At 40.5% G+C, this 25,152-nt stretch overlaps 2 protein-coding genes across 13 annotated transcripts in view; one reads left to right on the top strand and one right to left on the bottom strand.

Annotated features, from left to right (window-relative positions):
* The window catches only part of ANKRD42 (ankyrin repeat domain 42), a 101,476-nt gene that overhangs the window by 42,206 nt on the left and 34,118 nt on the right, over window positions 1–25,152 (top strand). The window contains exons 10-14 of one of the 9 annotated variants that reach the window (XR_008615358.1): window positions 2,546–2,672; window positions 5,139–5,255; window positions 6,390–6,534; window positions 13,845–13,927; window positions 17,622–17,686. Coding sequence is in view for 6 of the 9 variants with exons in the window: in XM_055078653.1 (XP_054934628.1) it covers window positions 2,546–2,672; window positions 5,139–5,255; window positions 6,390–6,534; window positions 13,845–13,927 (472 nt within the window). In the remaining 3 variants the exon portion in view is untranslated. Of the gene's footprint in view, window positions 1–2,545; window positions 2,696–5,053; window positions 5,256–6,389; window positions 6,548–13,844; window positions 13,928–17,621; window positions 17,687–25,152 lie in introns of those variants that run through there. The other 8 variants (XM_055078653.1, XM_028477328.2, XR_008615359.1 and 5 more) reach the window with 8 other exon arrangements.
* The window catches only part of CCDC90B (coiled-coil domain containing 90B), a 62,030-nt gene continuing 53,808 nt past the window's right edge, over window positions 16,931–25,152 (bottom strand). For all 4 annotated transcript variants that reach the window (XM_024131565.3, XM_055078656.1, XM_055078657.1 and 1 more), the window contains one exon: window positions 16,931–22,722. In XM_024131565.3, coding sequence (XP_023987333.1) covers window positions 22,667–22,722 — 56 coding nt within the window. In that variant the 3' untranslated portion in view covers window positions 16,931–22,666. The remainder of the gene's footprint in view (window positions 22,723–25,152) is intronic.

Here is a 25,152-nt window from a genome sequence, read left to right as displayed (position 1 = left end):
AAGAGTTTTATAGTGTCCGGTCTTACATCTAGGTCTTTAATCCATTTTGAGTTTATTTTTGTGTATGGTGTTAGGGAGTGTTCTAATTTCATACTTTTACATGTAGCTGTCCAGTTTTCCCAGCACCACTTATTGAAGAGGCTGTCTTTTTTCCTAACTTTCTTAATGATATCCTTGCCAGTGCAAGTTTTTTATATTGATGAAATCCATTTTATCTATTTTAAAATTTTGTTTGTGCTTAAATTTCTTTTTTGTTGATTGTACTGAGAATTAGCAAGGACTTATTGGAACTGCAGAAGATGAACAGTTGATTTGTAGAATTTCAGTGTCTTCTGAAATTAGTTGAGTAGGAGATTTTTGTGAAGTGATCATTGTCAGTGAATCACAAAAATTTTAAAACATGTTTCAGGAAAGACCAAGAACGAGGCTACAACAGTTTCCTTCTGTGGTGTGTTTGACACAAATGCACTCTTACACCCTTGCCATATAGTGAGGCTCTGGCTGGTGCCCAGCTGGGGTGCTTGCAGCTAGTGAAGGTACTATATATGAAGTCATGTGCTATTTTCTTGTCCCTATTTAATTTTATTCCAGGGCAAAATCCAAAGGACTGGCCAGTCTCTTCTTGGAACACTAGGTTTTGCCAGAATGCCTACAGGGGACTGATTGGATTTCTTGTCATCGCAAACTTCTTGGAACTGAGCCTCAATTCAGAGCATTCTTTAGTGAATTAGGTTTAGGGTCATGGCATCATAGAACCCCATTTGAGGTTTGACTCCTGGATCAACATTCCTGTCACATGTCATCCAGCATCCAATCACCTTCAGTGACAAGGCCCCCACTATTGCCCATGTGGCCCATTTCTACCTTTTGACAGGGGTAAATGTATAAGGCACTTAGCGTAGTGTCCTTCCCATCACAGGCACTCCACAAATACATGATAGCTCTTAACTGTTCTTTTTTTAACATCTTTATTGGAGTATAATTGCTTACAATGGTGTGTTAGTTTCTGCTTTATAACAAAGTGAATCAGTTATATATATACATATGTTCCCATATCTCTTCCCTCTTGCATCTCCCTCCCTCCCATCCTCTTAACTGTTTTTGTTGAAAAGTTTCGCCTTTGTTAAGATCTTTCTTCCTGGAACTAATACCAATTAATCCTAGCTCTTACCTCTGATGATCCCATAGAACAGCTCTTTCAAAACACAGCCTTCAAATGTTAAAGAATTAAATAAACCATCACAATTCTTCCATTTTATGTAACATTAAAAAAAAAATCCCCTCTACTTGTTTGCTGTTAGTTATGGTGGATCCCAAACCTGTCTGCCCGTCAGAATTGTCTGAGGAGCTTTTACTAACTACTGATACCTGAATTTGTAGGACTGCTATGGGGCTCAAATATATACATTTTTAAAAAGTACCCCAGTTGTTTCTGATGTATGTAGTTTGGAACCTGCAGCTCTAACCTATTGAGAGATAAATCAGAGTGGTGAGTGTCAGGGAGAAGAGGCTTTGATTTGCTAACTTGGTTGTAAAGCAGAGTTTCTCAGCTTCTGTGTTATTGACATTTTGGGCCAGATACTTATTTGTTGAGGGGGGCCCACCTGTGCATTTTAAGATATTTAGTAGCATCCTGAGCCTCTACATGCCAGTAGTCTGTTTCCCTCCATCCCCTGAGGTTTAACAAGTAAAAGGTCTCCAGATATTGCCAAGTGTTCCTTGGAGGAGAAAATCACCCCAGGTTGAGAACTTGTACCACAAAGGATAGAAAAAATCATGGTTTTTTTCTAATTTTTATTTTTTTGCGGTACGCGGGCCTCTCACTGTTGTGGCCTCTCCCGTTGCGGAGCACAGGCTCCGGACGCGCAGGCTCAGCAGCCATGGCTCACGGGCCCAGCCGCTCGGCGGCATGTGGGATCTTCCTGGACCAGGGCATGAACCCGTGTCGCCTGCATCGGCAGGCGGACTCTCAACCACTGCGCCACCAGGGAAGCCCAAAATCATGGTTTTGATAGCTGGAGAATAGCTCAAGGTAGCTCTCAACACACTTCCTTCTCAATATCCTCTTGCCTAGATATTACAAGTGACTAATCATAAAATTTGGGGGCTGGATTAGTTCTGATTTATCATAAATAAATCAAGCATATTTCAGTTTTTTTAATTTTCTGACATAAATAGATTGTGCATGGTCCTGTAATATACAACTAGTTCTAAAACACTGCTAGCCAGCCTCCCTCCTCTCCCCTCCCCTCCCCTCCCCTTCCCTTCCCTGGTATTAATAGTCATAACAATGATATATCCTCCAACAGCAGGGACAGAATCCTCCATTTAGATATTTCACTGCTTGTTCACCCTGATACTCTGCTGCTGATATGTATCCTTCTATGTAGACACCGCTGTCCCTCCATCTCCTTCCCCGAACCACACAGACACTGACCATGCAGACACTGGCTTTAGAGGAAGAGTATGCTCCAGGACCAGCATCCTGTGAGCACATGAGCTGTTATCTGTCTAAACTAGGTTCCTGTTCAACTCTGTCTTGCAGTGAGAGCTTATAAGAAAACTGTAGAATTGAGACACCTCCTGGAAATTGCTGAGAGCAACTATAAACAGTTGGGAGGCATAAAAGAAGAAGATCTAAAGCAGAAGAAAGAACAGCTTGAGTCTGAAAAGTAATGTCCTCAAAACTTTGATGGTTTGTTTTTACTTACCTTTCTAAATGCCACGTGAGGGTTTGTTGATCAACAACTTATTTTTTCATCCCCACCAAAGGGTGTGAGTTTCCAACCTGTTTTCCTCCTAAGCCCCCAGATGGAGAAGGTGTTAAGATTTTTAAAAAATTGTGGTAAGGGACTTTCCTGGTGGCACAGTGGTTAAGAATCCACCTGCTAGTGCAGGGGACACGGGTTCGAGCCCTGGGACGGGAAGATCCCATATGCCGCGGAGCAACTAAGCCTGTGCGCCACAACTGCTGAAGCCCGTGCGCCTAGAGCCTGTGCTCTGCAACAAGAGAAGCCACCGCAGTGAGAAGCCTGTGCACCGCAACAAAGAGTAGCCCCTGCTCGCCGCAACTAGAGAAAGCCTGCGCGCAGCAACAAAGACCCAACACAGGTCTTAGTTGTGGTGCAAAATTGTGCACCAATTTAAAAAAAAAAAATTTTTTTTAATTAAAAAAAATTGTGGTAAAATATACATAGCATAAAATATATCTTAACCACTTTTAAGGCAGAATTCAGTAGTGTTAAGTCCATTCCACATTTTTGTACAACCATCCTTCAGAACTTCTTGTCTCGCAAAACTAAAACGCTAAGAAGAGTTCCTGTTTTTTGTTTTCGTTTTTTTGAGACCACAACTACTTTGAGCTTTTCAACCAATACAGTCTCTAGCCATCCCTATCGAATTGGACTGCTTGCTCACAAGTCACCAACCTAGTCCTATGTTCACGGACAGTGGCATCCCTCAGAACGCTTGCATATTCCCTCACCTTTCACTTCCTGCACCTGAAATTGGCATATGGTACCTCTCTAGTTAATTAATGGCTGCTGGGATAGAGGATGCCAAGTGCTTATTTCCTCCCACTGCCTCTTTGCTTGTCTCTCTGCTTTCCACAGTGGACAGGGAACACAGGGAGACAGGAGGGGAGACTCTAGTTTAATCAAAACACGGGTCTGTAAAGAGCAGTGCACATGGATTCTCTGCTTCCCCTGCCCTTTCCTTTGGTTGGGTCTCTTTCCCTCATATTCTTAGAACCTCCTGTTTCTCTTGCATTCACCCTCTTCTGAATTTAATCTCAGTAAGAGGTCTGGTAAATGTATTCAGAGTAACATCTAAATCTTGATAAGATGGGTACTTGCGAGTTTGAACAGAAGACAAAATCTTAAGCCAAAATATTCTGTCTCTTAATGGGATTTTAGGCACTAGGAAGTTGGGGTAGACCAAAAAGAAATTTTCTTTTTTTTAATCAGGGGCCTTCTTGGTATCTCATAAATCACATCACATAAGTAGCTGTCCACTGCCTCCCTCTCTCTCTCTCTCTCTATATATATATATATATATGTATGTAGGTATGTATATTTTGGCTGCATCGCACAGCATGCGGGATCTTAGTTCCTTGATCAGGGATTGAACCCGTGCCCCCTGCAATGGAAGCGTGGAGTCCTAACCACTGGACCACCAGGGAATTCCTGACTGCCTCTGTATTGATTAAAGTGTTTGAGATGTAGAATATTTTTAGTATTGGCCTCTGCCTAAGAACCTAGCCGAAAGTTCTTAGCTCCCTTGTAGTCTAGAAAAGTACTTCACAGTAGAGCAATTATTTCCTAGATAATGAGCTTTAAATTTTGTTCTCTTTACTTCTCTTCCAAGGCATACTACTGTACTACTGCTAGGGATGCTTGTAGTACTTCTGAGCTCTACTGTATGGTAGGCACTATATAAGCCTCTTGTATATATTGTTTCATGCAATCTTCACAGCTCCATTAGCTATTATCTCACTACGTGGATTAGGAAACCAAGACTGAACTTACAAGTTAAGTAACTCTCATGAAGTCACAAAGGGAGGACTAAGGGTGGGGGGTGGAGCCAGGATTTGTGTCTGAGTCTATATGACTCCAAACCTGTTATCGAAGGTCATTACAATTTTAATAATAGTCTTTAATGGAACTTTTAATTCTAATGTTCACATTTCAGTGTGAAATGGTTATGTAAGTCATTTGAGCAGGATTTTTTAAATATAAAGATTGCTTTAGCCTTTGTGCCAGATTGTAGTTTCTTATTAGCTGAGACTGCAGTGTTACCTCTGAGTAAGCTTTACTTCTTCTCTCGTATGTGTTTCTCACTTTGTGTTGAGTACATCTGAAGACATTTATTCTTTGGGTACAAACTCCTGATCTTATATCTAATTGTAAAGGAAACCTGGATAAGTATTAGTTTGAGGGATGTCCTTTTGCCTTTGTTGTTATTGATTGGTTAGATGAAACTCAGAATACAGCAAAACGTGGTTGTGTTATTCTGTCCTGGGGCTGATTTTCTTTTCTCATTTGCTGAATTCTAGGTTTCCACAGTTAATGTTCTTCTTTCCTATCTCCAACCTCAACCCCACTCACTTCCATACCAGAGCTACTACTGTATACTCTTAGATTGCCCTCCTTCAGACCTGAGATCCAACTCAACATGCCTTGGGAGTTCTGGTGCCCTCACCATCCAGCAATAAGGCAGAAAGAAACCCTGGTTCCAGTCCTAGCATCGATGTCTGGGTATATTTTAACATCTTCCTGATATGTGTCTGCCAACCTCCTGTCCCTGCTCCCTCACCCCTCACCCGCATCCCTTGCAGTCTGTCCATCATGTTAAAACCTAAGTCAGATAAATCTCACGTATTGCTGACTGAAAGAAGCCAGGCACACAAATGAATGTAATGTACAATTTCATTTACAAGCAGAGACAAAACTAATCTAACACGATAGGTATTCAGAAGTGTGGTTACCTCTGCGAAGTGAGGGTTGCCTGGGAAGGGCATGAGGGAACTTTCTGAGATGATGGAAGTATTTTGTATCTTGGTAGTCATGGTGGATGCATTAGTGGAAACTCATTGAATTGTTTACTTGATATTTGTGTAATTCACTCAAAGTAAATTTTACATCATTAAAAAAAACAAAGCTAAACAAAGCAAAAGACATTTAAGTTAGAGCATGCCGTTTCTCTGTTGAGATCCTCTAATGGCTTCCCATTTCACTCAGAGTAAAAGCCGAGTCCTTAATGCAACTTAACAGGCCCTACTTGTTCTGGCTCCCTTTTACCTCTCTGACTCTACTCCAGCCACATTGGCTTCTTTCTTCGACTTCACCAGGTGTTCTTCTGCCTTAGGGCCTTTGCACTTGCTATTCTCTCTGTCTGGGATGCTCGTCCCCCAGATGTCTACTTGATTATCTCTTATTTCCTTTGGGACTTTGCTCACAAGCCCCCTTCTCAGTAAGGCCTTCCCTGGTCATTGTGTATGAGGTATTAACCCCCTCCTCAACAACATTTCTATTACTTTCTTGCTTTATTTTTTTCTCCCTTAGCATTTATCACATTCCAACATACTTATATTTACTTACTTATATTTACTTACATATATTTACTTATTTATTTTCTTTACTGTCTTCCACCACTGCTGCCAAGGTAGGCCCCACAAGGGCAGATTTGGCCTGTTTTGTTCACTACTTTTATCTCCAGTATGTATAGATCAGTGCTGGCTCATAGTACACTCTCAATATATATTTGTTGAAAAAATGCTTTCTTTATTTGCCTTAAATATAATGTATATAACGTATGGATACTTTTCACTATTACCAAAAATAATTGCTAGTTGATATTGGAGATTGATTGAAACCAAATTTTCTTGACAGGACTATCAAAGAGCTGCAGGGCCACCTGGAGTATGAACGACTACGCAGAGAAAAATTAGAATGTCAGCTGGATGAGTATCGAGCAGAGGTGGATCAACTCAGGGAGATGCTGGAAAAAACTCAGGTTCCCAACTTTGCGGCTGTGGTTGGTATCCTTCTTAACACATTTATCTTTCTCAAGAAGGTAGTATACAAGAGTAGCTAAGAGTACCAGCTTTGGAGAGGGCTATTTGGGTTTGAATCCTGGCTGCAGCCCTTTTTGGTTTGGACAAGTCATTTAACCTCTCTTTGCCTTATTTGTAAATTGGAGGTAATAACATATTTTCTAGAGTGTTGTAAGGAGTAAAGGAATATACATATACACATACATATATATATACACACACACACACATTACTCTATAAAACTATATATACATACACATACATATGTGTCTATCTATCTACCTGTCAGTTGGAATAGCAACCTGGTTCATATGTGTGCAGTAAGTTTTATTCTTATTATTGTATCATGTAAGGAAAAAAATTTTATAATCAGAGTAATCAATAAGAATTCTGAGACAGCTATGGAGTATGTATGTTTTAATTCTAAATATCCAAAATAAACTGCTCTAAAAAGAAACTGACATGAGAAACAGATAACAAAGAGCAAATGAAGAAAAGCAGGTGGAGTATAGAAAATAGAGTGAAAAGTGACAGCAAGAAACCCCCAGTGGTGCTTGTATTTCAGGCCATCTAGTCTCAGTAGAGCAGGCAGAAACCTCACCAGGGAAACTTTGACCCTCACTCTCCTCTGCTCTGAAGATGTGGCCTTTGTGGATAGTTCATGTGACATAGTGTAGGGATTCAGGTACGTTTCATATTTTCCTTCCATAGGGAATTTTTTTCTTCAGTCCTCGTGGGTAAGTTAATTTTGTTCCAGATCTACATCACCTCAAATATGATATATAATAAAAACTTCCTGGCTTCTTTTTATTTTGTACAAACTAATCATTAGTCTCTTTAATAACCACTTAAAAAATATTAATATATTTGCTTGTTGTAAAATGTTAAAAACGGCAGACGCTCCTCCCCATACCAAGTTCCACTATCCAGAGGAAGCCGCTGTTAATGGTTTGGTCTCATATTAGACAACATTCTGTTCATCTGCAAAAGTGTGTATTTCTGTATACAAATTCACTTTCTCTGGGTTTTGCTATCTCACCAGTGCTTAATTTTCCAAGGGATAGAAATAATCATCATAATTAATCCATTATCTTCATTTTTGCAGTGACCATCTTATACCACTTTTAGCCTCTGGGGACACTTTAATATGGAGACACTGGCTGGGGCAGTCATGTGGTGTTGGCTAGCGGACACACACCTTTTATAAACTACCAGTTAAACTCCAGATCCGCTCCCTCTCCACCTTGTGGCAGGAACTCTGCCTATTCTAGTCTCCTCAGAGGCAAGAACATACATTGTTCTTCGCTAGCTAGCTGCCTAGATCTTTTGGAAATCACCCAAGCTGCACACCTTTTGAGTCAGTCCAGATTGATGGTCTACATAGAAAAGTTTTGGTTTTTAGCTATTTAAAATTATTCTTTTCTTGCCCAGAAATGTCTGTTCCCAGGGTGGTCTGATGTCACACACTAATAGAGCACATCCTTCCTAAGACCTTGCTCTCTACCAACAATGTGTAGCTTTCAGGAGCGCTGACTCGAGGTCCCTGTACTCTGGGCCCATCGTTTTTTGCAGTCCTGTAGGTTACATGAGTTTTTGTAAATGAGCAAATGTCAGTGACCTCTCATGGCAGCTGCTTATTTTCTGTTCTGCAAAAGCTTCTGGGTCTCAATTTCCTCATCTTTAAAATGAGGATAACACCTACCTCATGGGATGGTATTGATGTTAGATGAAATACTGTGTAGAACTCCTGAGGTATTTTCTGTCTACTAGTATTCATGGTATTCTCCCTTCCTCATATCCTTTTCTCTTTTTTCCTTTCTTTCAATTTTCTACATTTGAGTTGTATAAACAGTCAGTGGATAAATGTGTGTAGCCCTATGCATCTGAAAGGAGGAGGAATTAGTTTATTGTGGAGTCTAAATAAGTAAAGTATAAATAAAATGAACTTTTGATTCAGTGCTCATTTATATAGAGGCTTCAAGAAGCTCTGACTAAATCTCTCCTGCCACCTTCTGGTGAGGACCTACGATTGCATATGACTTTTTCCCCTGTAAAAGAATCTGCAAGAGCATAATTTTTAGCCAGAAAAAAAATCCTAGGATAGTCTGACATAATGCACTTAAATAGGTTTTTCATAATAATAACTGGTTTTGATAATAATAAATTTTTATAGTGCTTTCTCACATATTGTCTCAGCCTGCATTAACCCACCTCACCAGCCTTATTGTTTTCTATTCTCCTACACGTCGCCTACCTTTTCTGAACTTGCCCCACACTTTCCCACCCCCAAGCCTTTGCTCGTTTTGTCCATATACCTTGAAGCCTTTCTGTCAACTCTACCTCTCAAAATCCCCTTTAGGAACCATCTTGTTCGTCAACCTTGTCCTAACCCCCCTGACCACAAATGATGTCTCTTCCTTTCAGCAAGCACTTTGTACTGCTCTGAGGGCACCTCATTGTTTGTATTATAGTTTAATTGGCTACTTTACACACAGCACTGAAAATTTAAGTTCTGTGAGATCATCTAACTTGCCTTGATTAATAGCATCATCATCATCAACAGTTACTGAGTACTTGCTATGTGTTGCGCTCAGTGCCAGGAACTTTATATCTGGCAGATGTTATTATCTTCATCTTACAAATAAGAAACCAAATCTCGGAGAAAATAAGGAATTTGCATAAAGTCACACAGCTTGTTAGATGGGCAGCCATGATTTGAACCTAACTGCCTAACCCCCTTTTAATGACACTTGTTACTGCCAGTATAGCCCCCTTGCCCTTCCAGCTCACTCACTGTGCTTATGAGAAAATTTAGTTTGAAAAATTGGTCTTTAAAATTTTTGATGTTAGCTCTTCAAATAAGTGAATTTATTTATGAAAATTTAAATATAAAATTTATAGTAATTTGATAAAATGTTACTTATACTGGAATTATACACAGTAATTCAAACGTCTTTTTCAAGATATGTCTTAAATACAAAGTTGAGGTGATGAAGCTTCCAAAAGATAACACAGTGGGATATCTTTGTGACCTTGGGGTAGAAAAAAAATTGATAGATTCGACTTTATTAAAGTAAGACTTCACTTTATCAAGGACAACATTAATAGATTGAAAAGGCAAGCCACAGAGTAGGAAAATATATCTCCTTCCTTCTTATTTTCCTTCCTTGTATCCAAAAGCACAAAGGACTTACACAAACCAGTATGAAAAAGACAGACAACCCAGTAAAAAACCGGGCAAGACATGATCAGGCGCTTCACAAAAGAAGATATCCAAGTGGCCAATAAACATGAAAATGTACTCAGAAGTGTTACCAGAATTATTAGTTATCACAAATATAAATTAACACCCAACAAGATGTCAATATACCACCAAAATGGCTAAAATTGAAACAATACAAAACAGACATTACCAAGTATTGATGGGGATGTGGAGCAAGTGGAACTCCTATACACCACTGGTGGAGTGTAAATTGATTTTAATCACTTTAGACAATTGTTTGGCCATATTGAGTAAAGCTGAACATACACACATCTGTGACTCAGTTCCCAGTGCAATGAGTACATGTCTCTTTTTTTTCATCACTTTTTTTTTTTTTTTTTTGCGGTACACGGGCCTCTCACTGTTGCGGCCTCTCCCGTTGCAGAGCACAGGCTCCGGACGCGCAGGCTCAGCGGCCATGGCTCACGGGCCCAGCCGCTCCGCGGCATGTGGGATCTTCCCAGACTGGGGCACGAACCCGCGTCCCCTGCATCGGCAGGCAGACTCTCAACCACTGCGCCACCAGGGAAGCCCAGTACATGTCTCTTGATGTACACAGATGGGCACCAAAAGACATGAACAAGAATATTCATATTAGTATTATTATAAATATCCCCCAAACTAGATAAAAAATTCCATCAACAGTAAGAATAAATATTTTGGTATAATCATACAATGGAATATTATAAAGCAATGGAAATGTATGAATTACTGCTCTACACATCACCGTGGGTCAGTTTCACAAACATAATGCTGAGCAAAAGAAAACTACAGTATGATGCCATGCAGTCCCAAAATATGTAAAATAAATCAAGTTAATAGTGCCCGGGAGGAGGCAAATGGATGCTTCTGGGATACAGGTAATGTTCAGTTTCTTGTTCAATTTCTTGATTTCAGTTGTGGTCACATTGGGTGTTTTCACTTTGTAAAAATTCATCACACTGTATACTTTTTGGGGTGCTCTTTGATATGTGTATTGTACTTAAATAAAAATGTTTACTTAAAAAATCTAAACTAGATGGGAACTATAATAGCTTTGGTAGAGATGTCTGTCTACAGATTGATGCAGCACTGAACTCATAGCTTCCATCTCCAAAACCGGTATCATTCGAGAAGTCGTTGGTCTAAAGCTTTGGGCCATGCTTGCTAATCAAGAACGGCCAATCTGGAACTGGTAATATTCTATGAATACTTCTGTTTAACTTACCCTTGTTTTCTACCTACAAGGATGTGGAACTGGGTTGGGCTTTGATATGGTCTCTGCTGGGCTTCTCCCTGTCCTCTGACATCCTAGCCTGTGAGCCTGTAAGGGTCCTTGGAGCAATCTGAGGGCTTAAGTGAGTTTATCCAAGCTGAGCTGTTAGTCTAAGGAAGTTCTAGAAGTTTGTGATTTCTCTCTCTCTCTTTATTGGTTATACTGTTTTGACACTCTGATAAGAGACTCTTCTGGTAATCAAAGTGGAATTTATCTCCTTTTAGTTGTGTATGCCTCCCAAAACATCAGATTGCATGAAATTGTTTTAAAAACAAGAATTCCATATACCCAGGCAATAATTTGTAGACACATAACCTGTCAACAGTTTCACACAGTATTATTAATCTCTTCAACAAACCTGTAAATTCTTTCAGATGGAAACTGGTTAATATTTAAAATATATACATTTTCACACAGGGGTGGTTGTTTAATTTACACTTAGAATTGCTTTAGGTGCCTAAGCACCATGATTCATGTGTTTAAGATCTCAGTATTGCAGTTCTCTTTTCCTGAGTTTGGGAGAAAACACATATTAGGGAGAAATATGTTTCTGGCTATAATTTATGACGAGGAAATGAGTAATCTTGGTGAAGAATGTTCCCCAAATGCAGAAACTTCTGGAATTTGAAAGTTTGGAACTTTCAACGAACACTTGCTGGAGGGCTGCTGAGTGCCAAGCACGTATTTTCTTTTGAACTAGTTTACAGTAAGGCTTGCTTGGTTTGATAGAACAACTTACATATTTGATGTTAGTAGATGCTTTGGTATTTGACCACTATTTCTAGAGTATTTGGGATTGTTTAAACTCCTTTAGGAGTTAGCATATATGAAAAGTAAAGGAAAATAAATATTAACTTTCTGAAAGTCTGGTAACTCTATTAAGTAGTAGAAAATTGGCTACCTCTGACAAGTAGCTTCCTTTCCTTTCCTACGTTTTCTATATTCTTTCTCTAATTCCATCTAGTTGGATGAGGTTAAACTCCTGCCCTACTAGGCTGTGCTTTTTTCTTTCATTGACATTTTTGCATTCATCCCCTAATGATTTTGAGGACCTCTTGAAAGCTGGGGAGTGAACTGAGCACTTTTTAAAAATTTATTTATTTATTTTTGGTTGCGTTGGGTCTTCATAGCTGCGCATGGGCTTTCTCTAGTTGCGGTGAGCGGGGGCTACTCTTCGTTGCAGTGCATGGGCTTCTCATTGCGATGGCTTCTGTTGCAGAGCTCTAGGCGTGCGGGCTTCATTAGTTGTGGCACATGGGCTTCATTAGTTGTGGCTCACGGGCTCTAGAACGCAGGCTCAGTAGTTGTGGCACACGGGCTTAGTTGCTCCGTGGCATGTGGGATCTTCCCAAACCAGGGCTCGAACCCGTGTCCCCTAACCCATGTCCCCTGCATTGGCAGGCGGATTCTTAACCACTGCACCACCAGGAAAGCCCGAGCACCTCTTTTATATCTGCTATTCCACCACAGACTCCTGAGTGGGAACCAGATCTCATTCCTTTTTGTATACCTGTAGCACAGTATACACAGTATACAGTGCAGTTTTAGGAACTGAATGAGCAAATTTTTTGCTGGAAGACAGGATGGAGGAATGGTTACAACATGAACTTTGGTGTTGGACAAAATTTGGATTTGAATCCTGCCATTTACTTAGTTTTGTGACCTTGAGAAAAGTTGATTAACCTCTTTGACTTCTGTCCTTGTATATATAAAATGTTGGTAATACAACCTACTTCACCTTGTTATATATGTAAAGTATGAAATACAGTGGGTACCATATGCTGAGCCCCAGTAAAAGGTTTGTTGTTACTGGTCTTCAGACTGGTTGGCAAGCTTTTTCAAGAGAAGGGACCATCATATTGCCCTATGCCCACCAGTGCCTGGCCCCTATAAGGGAGGGCCAGTAGATTCCCCATCTGTTCCCCTCTCAAGGGGGAGGGAACATGTGTGGTTCTGTTTTCCTGGGTGGTGTTGGAAAAACAGCAGTTTGCTTCTATGTTCACACACTACTATGAGTTAAGCTGACTGACCTCATTAGCAAAGGTGTAGGTGGGAACACCTTGGGGAATCCTACCTCCAGCCAGGGGCTCTCCTGATGGACACCTGGCCTTGTGATGTTCCTGAAACTCCTGCATTCAGATCTGTCCTGCCCAACTGGGCGCAGAGCACTTTTCTGACTAGAAGAATTATTCAAAGATGACTGACATCTAGTGAGTATCCACTGTGTTTCTAGTCCTCTCTTACTCCTTCCCAGAGCATTTATTAAGAATCTTCTGTGCTAGGTACTGAGAGTACCACAACGGATGAGAAATATTCAGAAAGTGTGTGGCAGGGCAAAGTGGAAGAGACGAGCAGTTGAGGGATGTTTTGTGAACAGAGAAGGAAATACAGGATCCAGGAAATGTGATTCCTAACAGAATGGGGCTTGCAAAGAATCCAGAGGATGCCATGCTAATGCTTTGTGTTATTTTGTTTAGTAATATGTTGTAAAATGTTGGTCTAAAATAGAAGCAGAAACAACAAGGTGTTCTGTGTGGGGGATATATGAGGTAAAGGTAGGACTGGATGATTTCCCAAGGTGCCTCCCAGTCTGATGAATCAGCACAATATGAAATGGTGCTTCCGATGTAAGTATTTACACAAAATTCTAAAAGAAATGTAAACCAGAGTTGAAAATATTGTCATGGTTAAATCTTTTCTTTTGGAACAGTAACGTAGAAAGACAAAAATGTGTCTAGCATAGAAATCTTATTTGGCTCTCTTTTCCTTTGTAGGAAGATGACCCTTCCTGTGAGTCAAGCAAAGAGAAGAGGCGAGTGAAGAAAAAGGTGTCTTCTGGGGGAGTTTTTGTGAAAAGGTACTAATTAGTGAAATAACTTTAAATAAACTTGATTTTTCTTTTATTTTTAAATTGATATAAATGTAAATCTATAAATTCTTCTCAGAATTACTCTGACATGCTGTTATTCAAATTCTGAAGGCAGAAATGTATAATGTCAAAGGGATTAAAATTACACGGACTCAGTTGTTTTCCCCCTCCCAATATACTTTTTATATATTTACGTAGGCAAGTCAAAACTCTAGATTTATGAGTAGTTAATTTTGCAAGTATTGACATAAACTTTAAAATATAAGATAACACGGTAATCAAAAGGTCTAGTTATAAAGATTATTAGAAGTTCTATAATGGCTTCATAATAGAATTATATTTTTTACTTTCTCTAGAGAGTACCATTTTACTAGTGTAGGTATAGCTTTTCTCCCAACTTTTCAAATGACTTGATTTTTTAAAAAATTATTTTATTGAAGTATAGATATCTAATGTTAATTTCTGCTGTACAGCAAAGTGATTCATCTATACACACACACACACACACACACACACACACACACTCTTTTCTATTATGGTTTATCACAGGATATTGAATATAGTTCCCTGTGTTATACACTAGTATCTTGTTTCTCCATTCTATATATAATAGTTTGCATCTGCTAATCCCAAACTCCCAATCCATCCCTCCTCCACTTCTCTTCTCCCTTGGCAACCACAAGTTTGTTCTGTGTTAGTGAGTCTGTATCTGCTTGGTAGATAAGTTCATTTGTGTCATATTTTAGATTCCACATATAAGTGGTATCATATATGTCTTTCTCTGATTTACTTCATTTAGTATGAAGTAAATGTTGCTGTGAATGGCATTATTTCATTCTTTTTTATGGCTGAGTAGTATTCCATTGTGTATCTATACCACACCTTCTTTATCCATTCAGTTCTTGATGGACACTTAGGTTGTTTCTATGTCTTGGCTATTGTGAATAGTGCTATGAACATAGGGGTACATGTATCTTTTTGAATTATAGTTTTGTCTGGGAATATGCCCAGGAGTGGGACTGCTGGATAATATGGTAGCTCTATTTGTAGTTTTTTTTTTTTTTTTGGCATTACGCGGGCCTCTCACTGTTGTGGCCTCTCCTGTTGCGGAGCACAGGCTCTGGACGCACAGGCTCAGCGGTCATGGCTCACGGGCCCAGCCGCTCCGCGGCATGTGGGATCTTCCCGGACCGGGCCATGAACCCGTGTCCCCTGCATCGGCAGGCGGATTCTCAACCACTGTGCCACCAGGGTAGCCCCTGTAGTTTTTTGAAGGCACCTCCATACTGTTTTCCACAGTGGCTGCACCAATTTACATTCCAACTAACAGTATAGGACAGTTCACTTTTCTCCAGACCCTCTCCAGCATTTGTTATTCGTAGATTTTTTTTTATTGTGTTTACATTTTTTTTAACATCTTTATTGGAGTATAATTGCTTTACAGTGTTGTGTTAGTTTCTGCTGTATAACAAAGTGAATCAGCTATACATATACATACATCCCCATATCTCCTCCCTCTTGGGTCTCCCTTCCACCCTCCCTATCCCACCCCTCTAGGTGGTCACAAAGCACCAAGCTGATCTCCCTGTGCTATGTGGCTGCTTCCCACTAGCTATGTATTTTACGTTTGGTAGTGTTTATATGTCCATGCCACTCTCTCACTTTGTCACAGCTTACCCTTTCTCCTCCCTGTGCCCTCAAGTCCATTCTCTAGTAGGTCTGCGTCTTTATTCCTGTCCTGCCTCTGGGTTCTTCATGACCATTTTTTTTTTTTTTTTTTTTTAGATTCCATATATATGTGTTAGCATTGGTTATTTGTTTTTTTTCTCTTTCTGACTTACTTTACTCTGTGACAGTCTCTAGGTCCATCCACCTCACTACAAATGTTGCCATTCTGACTGGTGTGAGGTGGTACCTCATTGCAGTGTTGATTTGCATTTCTCTAATGATTAGCGATGTTGAGCATCTTTTCATGTGCCTATTGGCCATGTGTATGTCAAATGACTTGAGTTTTAAGAAGCATCTGAACTTAGGAGAAAAAGACAAGTAAGTTTTAGAAAAGGACAACTTTTTACAATAACAACCAAATATCTCCAGGGAAGTTTACATAAAACGAAAATCAGCTCTTGTAAAAAGAAAAAAAACCATAACGCATGTTTGCCAAAAATATACATTTAAATAATCTGCTTTAGAATTCAACCACTGTTTTGTCTTACAAGCCTTATAAGAAAGGAATAACAGAGACGAGGTTGACTGGACAGGATGAAAAATATGTGGCTTTATTATTCTTTCTTCTCTTTTTTCTCTTTTCCCTTGACTTTGCTGACCAAAAAACCACCATGGCATTTCATTTCAGTTCTGACTCGATTCCCTCACTTTTCCTACCCCACCCTTTTCTTCCTTGAGCTAGCAAAGACATGTGACTCTCTTGGGGCACTTGTCTAGTTTCTGCCTCCCTCTGAAGATCTGATTGCTGGCTTTGAGCTTGCTTCACTGGCATCAGCCTTCCCACCATATCCCAGACTGCCCACCTCTTAGGCCCTGGCAAGTACCTTACATGGATGGGCCATTTTGGCCCAGTATCATCAGGACCAGTTTGCCCTGACACGAGTGCATGTGATTGCTAAGACCAGTTTAGGCTGGTCAAAGGCCTGTAAGCAAGTGTTCAAAAATGGCTTACCTATCCTTTTCATAACCTTTATAGTCATTATTGTTAGTTTCTCTGTGGTTTCCAATAGGCTTTCAATCTGTAGTAAAAACAGTTGTCAACATTTATTGGGCACTTACTATGTGTGTGATCTGTACCAAGTCCTTTACATGTATTACCACTTAATTCTCACCATAGCTGTATGAAGAGAGGTACAGCATTTCATACATGGAGATTAAGACGTCACCCAGAGTCACACAGCAATGTGGAGCTGGGATTTTAACCTTAGGAGGGGAATTTCAGAGTCTGCATTCTGGAATCCCCAAAGCCAACATTTCTCTCACTTTCTGGGACTACACACAGCCTTACTTTTTCCTTCTAGCCTGATGACTCTAAAGTAATCCCAACCCTGGAAATAGTTTGTTACACTTCCTCCTGTTTTCTCAAGGCCACATCTCTAGTCTCTGTACAAGTGAGGTAGGAAATACCAGAAGAGTGTTGTAATAGAAGCATGCACCCTTGTGGCAGAGGTTCCCTGGATGTCTCCCAATACCTCTTCTCCCCTTTTTCTATAGTATTAGGATTTACCTGGGCTTGTGGCTGCTCAGGATAAGGACTGACTTCCCAGTCTTCTTTGCAGCTAAGATACCAAGTGAGTGAAAATGGTGTGTAAAACCTTAAGGGTCATGTCCCTAAAGGGAAAGGGCTTTCCCACACCTTCCCCTTTCTTCTTCTAGAATGTGGGGTGGTAGTGAGTCACTGAACTTTGCAAATGAGCGCACTACCAGGGGTGATGGAGCATAAGACAAAAGGAACCAGAACACATGGAAAGAAGAGCCTGGACAGCATTGCTAAGTATTAGCAAAATGCAAATCACAACTACAGTGAGTTCTCAGAGAACTCAACTTGGAGATTACTCTTACTATTGAGTAAGAGCATAAAATTTTGAGTTAAAGTCTTGTGACTTATCTGCTGTGTGATCTTGGCAACTTCAACTGTGTGAAGTTACAACTGTGTGACCTTCACTTCACTTAGCTGGTTTCTTTAGCTGTAAAATGAGGATAATACCACCTACCTAAGAGGACTGCAATGAAAAATAGGTGAGTTGATATATATCATTTAGTATATTCACTGTTATATATATATAGTCAATGTAGCTATTCTACAAAATGACAATCACTAATTTTAGTGTTGGTGATGACCATAGTGTTTTCCACTGCTTCATTTTTTTCCCCTTTCTAAGTAGAGGGATGTGGAGCTCACCTCCTCCCACAAATACATCAAAAAATCCATCCACATGTGGAATAGTTCTCACAGAACACCCACTGAATTCTTTTAGATCTCATACAACCAAAGCTTCAAGAAAGATCCCCATGTAACTGGGTAGGATGAAGGGAAAAGGGAGAAGAGGAGGAATTGGGATGGGACCTGCACCCCTGGGAGGGAGCTGTGAAGGAAGAATGCTAACCTCACCCTGGGAACCTCCTTCACCAGCTGGGAGGTATGCCAGGACAGATAGATAGGGGGCTTCAGAGGCTGGAGAGGAGGATATGGGAGTTGGCCTGAGGCACTTCAGGGTACGGAGAGACCAACACAGAAGGTCCTGACCACGTCACCACACTTCCCAGCCCACGAAGTGCGCCTGCTGGTGTGCACAGCGACTGGGTGCTGAAACTCACTCAGGCTTCAGCAGACAGACCCGAGGAGAGGACTCGGTTTGGTTGCATGGAGACAGACCAAAGGGTCTGGAGCGTGGTCCGGACCATAACTGGGGGGCGTGTGCATGTGGAGGTGGGGCTGAAAGCTGAACTGATAGCTGGGATGGTTGCTGGGATGCAGCTTTGGCAGGTTCCTGCTCTGGCGGACTTTTCAATGGAACCGCGCACGTGTGCCTGAGGGCGCCCTGGGCCAACTGTCTCTGTGGGTTCAGGGGATGCAGCTCCAGTGGGTTTATGCGCTGGTGGCTTGGTGAGCGCGTATGCTCTGAACTTATTACCAGGGCCCCCAAGAGGAGGTGGGCCCAAAGGGCAGTGCCAGCAACACTGACCTTTGTGGGTGCACACACCGGTGGCAGGTGGCATCACAGAATCCCACGTCCTGGCAGGCAGCTCCTGGGAAGGAACATGCAGTGGCTCCTCTCCCAGAGGGAGCGCTCCACTCCTGCCTACTTCACACCACAGCTTAGAACCAGATCTGGGGATTTGCACTACAACAACTGGGGAGCAGACCCTGCCCCTGACAGGGCTGTGACACCCACAGAGCAAAGAGGAGGCCCTGCCCAACATCCAGTGTGGGCTCTGGTCACCATGACAATAATCACACTCCCCTATCAAGGGGATAATGGCCAGCACACACACAGGAAAGACGTGGCAAGCATCAATACCAAAAAGCCCTTGCACCAAAGATATTGGACTAAAGCAGGCTACACTGGGATGCTCCCACATAAAAACAGCCCTTCCAGACCACAGTAGATAACTGCTTCTCCTAAATGCGTAGTCAGAGAAATATAAGAAAAAAGAGGCAAAGGAATTACTCCCAATTAAAAGAACAAGAGAAATCCCCTGAAAGCACAAACAGTGAAACAAACGTCTACAGTCTACCAGACCCTGAGTTCAAAAAGGAGGTAATAAAAATGCTGAAGGAATTAAATGCTATTGATAAAAAGGTAGATCACTGTACAAGGAACTAGAAACTGTAAAGAGGAGCCAGTCAAAATTAGACAACTCAATTGCTGAGATGAAAACCAAAGCTAAAGGCAATAAACAGCAAAGTAAATAATGCAGAAGAACAAATAAGTGATCTGGAAGAGAGAATAATGGAGATCACCCAGTCAAAACAGCAGACAGAACATACGCTATCTATGGGATAATATAAAGCACACCAATCTACTATGTCTAATAGGATTCCCAGAAGAAGAAAGAGAAAAGGGGATTGAAAATGTATTCGAATAAATTATGGCTGAAAAGTTCCCAAACCTAAAGAAGATATTAGATATCCAGGTCCAGGAAGCACAGAGGGTCCCAAACAAGATGAACTCAAACAGATCTACTCCAAGATATATCATAATTAAAATGGTAAAATTTAAAGAGAGGATTCTGAAGGCAGCAAGAGAAAAACAGTTATAAGGGAACCCCCATAAGGCTATCAGCTGATTTCTCTACAGAAACTTTGCTGGCCAGAAGGAAATGGCAAGATATATTCAAAGTCCTGAAAGGGAAAAACCTGCAACCTAGGATATTCTACCCAGCAAGATTATCACTTAGAATAGGAGACAAAAAGAATTTCTCAGACAAGCAAAAACTAAAAGAGTAAACAGCAATACTAAACCTATCTTAGAAGAAATATTGAAAGCTCTTCTTTAAATTGAAAAGAAGCAACAATCTATAGGAAAGGGAAAATCACAACAGAAAAGGTAAATATATAAAAGGATTGAAGATCATTTAAATAAGACAGTACACAGTTAAAAAACAATCCAAAAAGTTCTGTGAAAATGATTGAACAGAAAAGGATAAACACGAAGATGTGAGATAGGACATGAAAATCACAAAATGTAGGGAAGGGGAGTAAGAAATGCAGATCTTTTAGAATGTGTTTGAGCTCATTTGACTACCAGTCTAAAGCAAGTAGATATAGTGACAGTTTAACATAGTTGAAAACCAGGGTAACCACAAATCAAAAAAACATACAATAGATTCCCAAAAACCCAAAAGAAAGGTACTCAGGCATAATACAAAAGAAAACTATCAAACCACAAAAGGAAACACAAAAAGAAGAAAGGAACAAAGAAGAAATACAAAATCAACTGGAAAACAAGGTTTAAAATGGCAATAAATAATACTTATCAATAATTACTTTAAATGTCAATGCACTAAATGCTCTGATCAAAAGACACAGAATGGCAGATTGGATAATAAAACAAGAACCTACAATATACTGCCCTACAGGAGACCCACTTTAGGGTGAAGGACACACATAGATTGAAAATGAGGGTATGGAAAAAGATATTTCATGCAAATGGCAATGACAAGTGGGGGTAGCAATACTCATATAAGACAAACTTTAAAAAACAAAGGCCATAAAGAAAGATAAAGAAGGACACTGTATAATGATAAAAGGATTAATACAAGAAGAGGACAGTACACTCATTAACATATATGCATTCAATATAGGAGCACCTAAATACATAAAACAAATGCTACCAAACATAAAGGGAGAAATTGACAGGAATATGATAAGAGTAGGAGACTTTAACACTGCACGGTCATCAATGGACAGATCTTCCAGACAGAAAATCAATAAGGCAACAGAGATCCTAAATGGCACAATAGAACAGTTAGACTTAATTGATATTTTCAGGACATAACACCCCCAAAAACCAGTATACACATTCTTTTCAAGTGCACATGGGGCATTCTCTAGGATAGACCACATACTAGGACACAAAACAAGCCTCAATAAATTTCAGAGGATAGAAATTATTTCAAGCATCTTTTCTGACCACAACCCATGACATTTTTCACATAAATTGAACAAATAATCCTAAAATGTATATGGAACCACAAAAGACCCAGAATTGCCAAAGCAATTCTGAGGAAAAAGAACAAAGCTAGAGGCCTAACCCTCCCAGACTTCAGACAATACTACAAAACTACAGTAATCAATACAGTGTTGTATTAGCACAAAAACAGACATCTGGATCAATGGGACAGAATAGAGACCTGAGAAACTCACACCTACGGCCAATTAATCTTTGGCAAAGGAGGCAAGAATATACCATGGAGAAAAGACAATCTCTTCAATAAGTGGTGCCGGGAAAACTGGACAGCTACATGTAAAAGAATGAAATGAGAACATTCTCTAACCCCATATACAAAAATAAACTCAAAAAACTGAACTGATATAAGGACCTAAATAATAAGTTTATTTACTGATCAAACTGATATTGGAGAATGTGGTTAATATCTTCAGTCCAGTAAACTTAACACTGACCCCCGAATTGGAAAGACTTACCTTGTCCCAAGTATCACTGTACTAGAGCAGGCCTCACCCTGCAGAGGTGAACTTGATCCTACAGGAGCAGAACAGAACGAATGCTCTCTGTAGACAGGCTGGTCCCAAACAGGAATGGGGAGAAGTGGCTGGGCTACTTGGGCCTTGTTTCTCCTTTCACCTTACTTAATCACCTAGGGCAGGGTGGTTGAAGGAAGAGTGATTATAATGTTATGCTATTGGAACTTCCTTCACATGGAGGAAAGAAATACTCCCTCTCAGTATTTTAGCATATTTTAAATTGTAACAAATGAATAATTTACCTTTTACTGTTCACTGTCTGTCTTCTCCAACTAAGATTGTCAGTTCCATGATAAGGAAGCCATGTTCATCTCTGTGCACATGGGTACCAGCATGTTGTCTGGCCCATAGCAGGCATTCTTATTTACTGAGTGAGCAAATGTACTGTAGAGTTTATTACAATGGAACCTATATGGTCTTTATTTATTAATCCAACACAAATTTATCTACAGTGTGCCAAGAATTTTCTTAGGCAAGAGGATTCTGAGATATTTTGAATCAAATTACAGAAAGTTTTGTTTTGAAAACAACCCAGCTGTTAGCTCTTTGAAAAAAACTTAGTTGGAAAGCCTCTGATTCTTACTCACTGGACCATACAAGGTCAGTCTTTTGACTGCTCTATACTTTACATTCCCTATTTATAACTAAACAAATCTGCAACATATACCAGAGAAATCCTATATGATTTACAGTTGTTCAAGCAAACAAGAAAACTCTGGTTCAGTTTCTATGAGCTATCAAAAGGATAAAGACAAAAGGCCTGTCTATCTCAAATCAATCAGGTTTTGAACGGCATCTTTTCAACATAATGAAATAAAGACATAAAAAACAAAGACAAAATACACCTTCCCGTTCTAAAACATTTCCTTTAGTCCATATGTACTTTAAATAATCTTGTATTAAGTTTCTACTGCAACTTTCAATGTTCAGAGTAAATCCATCCTGGCACAGTATTTGTTCTAAGAAGTCAACAGCAGCAGGAGTAGGAGCATAATATAGTAGTTTCACTGTTATTTCCAGAGTCTATAAAATCCCAATGCTATTGCCAGGCAAGTAAACACTGAGGCTGTGAAAAGAAGGAAACATGTTGTAGGTCATGCATTTGTGATTATCTTACAGAGACAAAGAGAATAATGTCATCTTCAATTTAAATTGAAAGCAAAATCAGGTAATCCAACCAGTTTTCTTTTTTTTCTTTGCCTGCATTGCACGGCATGTGGGATCTTAGTTTCCCAATGAGGGATCAAACCCATGCCTCCTGCATTGGAAGCATGGAGTCTTAACCACTGGACCACCAAGGAATTCCCAGTCCAACCAATTTTCTATTTTAGGTTTTCCATTTCTTATAAAATTAAGGATAAAGGATATCCATTAGGGCTGGATTAATACCAATTCTTCTTAAAAGCTTCCTGTATTTTAAACCAGAATAAGGATGACAGTAATTTAAAAGTGTAGATTATGTCAGTTAGAATCTATAAAGTGTTTAAAGTCATTATTAACATTAGCATTATTAACAATGACTACTTTAAATAATTACAAACTCTAATTTTAGAAATAATTTATAAGTGAAAAACCACCTTTCTTATATGTACTAAAAAATTACGTAGTTAAGCCAGTAAAATAGACATCCATATCATCCATAAGAAAATTTTAATTGCCTTTTCAGTACATTTAAAAATGATTTCGTGCCTGTTGAGCTCCCAGGCCAGTCCCCTGCCCTCCAAGGCTCCCCCTCCCCCCACCACCCAGCTGCATTGGTACTGGGGGCATAGGAGGGAGGCTGGGGAGATCAGGAGTGGCAGGCAGGAGGGGCCCTCACAGACCCCAAACTGGAGGAGCAGGAGAGGAGAGGAGGGCGTTTGCCCTGCCCACTTGAGCCCAGGAAACCTGCTGGGCTCCAAGGTGAGGTCCCCTGCCCTCTGATACGAGGGGTGGGGGTCAGGCCTGGGTCCCTTCTGTTCCTTTAGCCTAAGCCCCAACCCCGAGAGCCCCTGGGGCCTTTTCCAGCCCTGTGGGTCCTGAGCATTGGCCCTGCCCACCGCCCAAACCTCACCCTTGCTTAGGTCCTGCTCTCCACAGCCAACGCCCCCCCATCTTTTTTTTTTTCCCCTCCTCCTCTTTTTTACTATTGTGGTGCTGATGTCCCTTCCAGTTGTTGATTCATCTATATTTTTATTTTTACATTATTTCTAACATATCTGTTAGTTTCCTAGTCTAATTTTATTTTTTACTTTGTTATCGTTCTTTTTTTTTTGCCACCCCATGCAGCTTGCAGGATCTTGATTTGTGAGCCCGGGGTTAGGAGGAAGCTCCTGTGGTGGGAGCTCCGAGTCCAAACCACTGGACTAAGAGAACCTCAGACCTCAGGGAATATTAATCGGAGTGAGGTCTCACAGAGTTCCTCATCTCAGCACCAAGCCTCAGCTCTACCCAATAGCCTACAAACTCGTGTTGGAAGCCTCAGGCCAAACAACCAGTAAAACAGGAACACAATCCCACTCAGAAAAAAAAAATGAGATGGCAAAAAAATGTGTCACAGATGAAGGAGCAAGGTAAAAACCTACAGGACCAAATAAACAAAGAGGAAATAGGCAATCAACCTGAAAAAGAATTCAGAGTAATGACAGTAAAGATGATCCAGAATCTCAGAAACAGAATGGAAGCACGGATTGAGAAAATACAAGAAATGTTTAACAAAGATCTAGAAGAACTAAAGAACACCCACTTGAGCCCAGGAAACCTGCTGGGCTCCAAGGTGAGGTCCCCTGCCCTCTGATACGAGGGGTGGGGGTCAGGCCTGGGTCCCTTCTGTTCCTTTAGCCTAAGCCCCAACCCCGAGAGCCCCTGGGGCCTTTTCCAGCCCTGTGGGTCCTGAGCATTGGCCCTGCCCACCGCCCAAACCTCACCCTTGCTTAGGTCCTGCTCTCCACAGCCAACGCCCCCCCATCTTTTTTTTTTTCCCCTCCTCCTCTTTTTTACTATTGTGGTGCTGATGTCCCTTCCAGTTGTTGATTCATCTATATTTTTATTTTTACATTATTTCTAACATATCTGTTAGTTTCCTAGTCTAATTTTATTTTTTACTTTGTTATCGTTCTTTTTTTTTTGCCACCCCATGCAGCTTGCAGGATCTTGATTTGTGAGCCCGGGGTTAGGAGGAAGCTCCTGTGGTGGGAGCTCCGAGTCCAAACCACTGGACTAAGAGAACCTCAGACCTCAGGGAATATTAATCGGAGTGAGGTCTCACAGAGTTCCTCATCTCAGCACCAAGCCTCAGCTCTACCCAATAGCCTACAAACTCGTGTTGGAAGCCTCAGGCCAAACAACCAGTAAAACAGGAACACAATCCCACTCAGAAAAAAAAAATGAGATGGCAAAAAAATGTGTCACAGATGAAGGAGCAAGGTAAAAACCTACAGGACCAAATAAACAAAGAGGAAATAGGCAATCAACCTGAAAAAGAATTCAGAGTAATGACAGTAAAGATGATCCAGAA

This window comes from Physeter macrocephalus, chromosome 16 (genome assembly GCF_002837175.3).
Source record: "Physeter macrocephalus isolate SW-GA chromosome 16, ASM283717v5, whole genome shotgun sequence".
Taxonomy (NCBI): domain Eukaryota; kingdom Metazoa; phylum Chordata; class Mammalia; order Artiodactyla; family Physeteridae; genus Physeter; species Physeter macrocephalus.
This window is presented reverse-complemented; position numbering and strand designations above follow the sequence as displayed.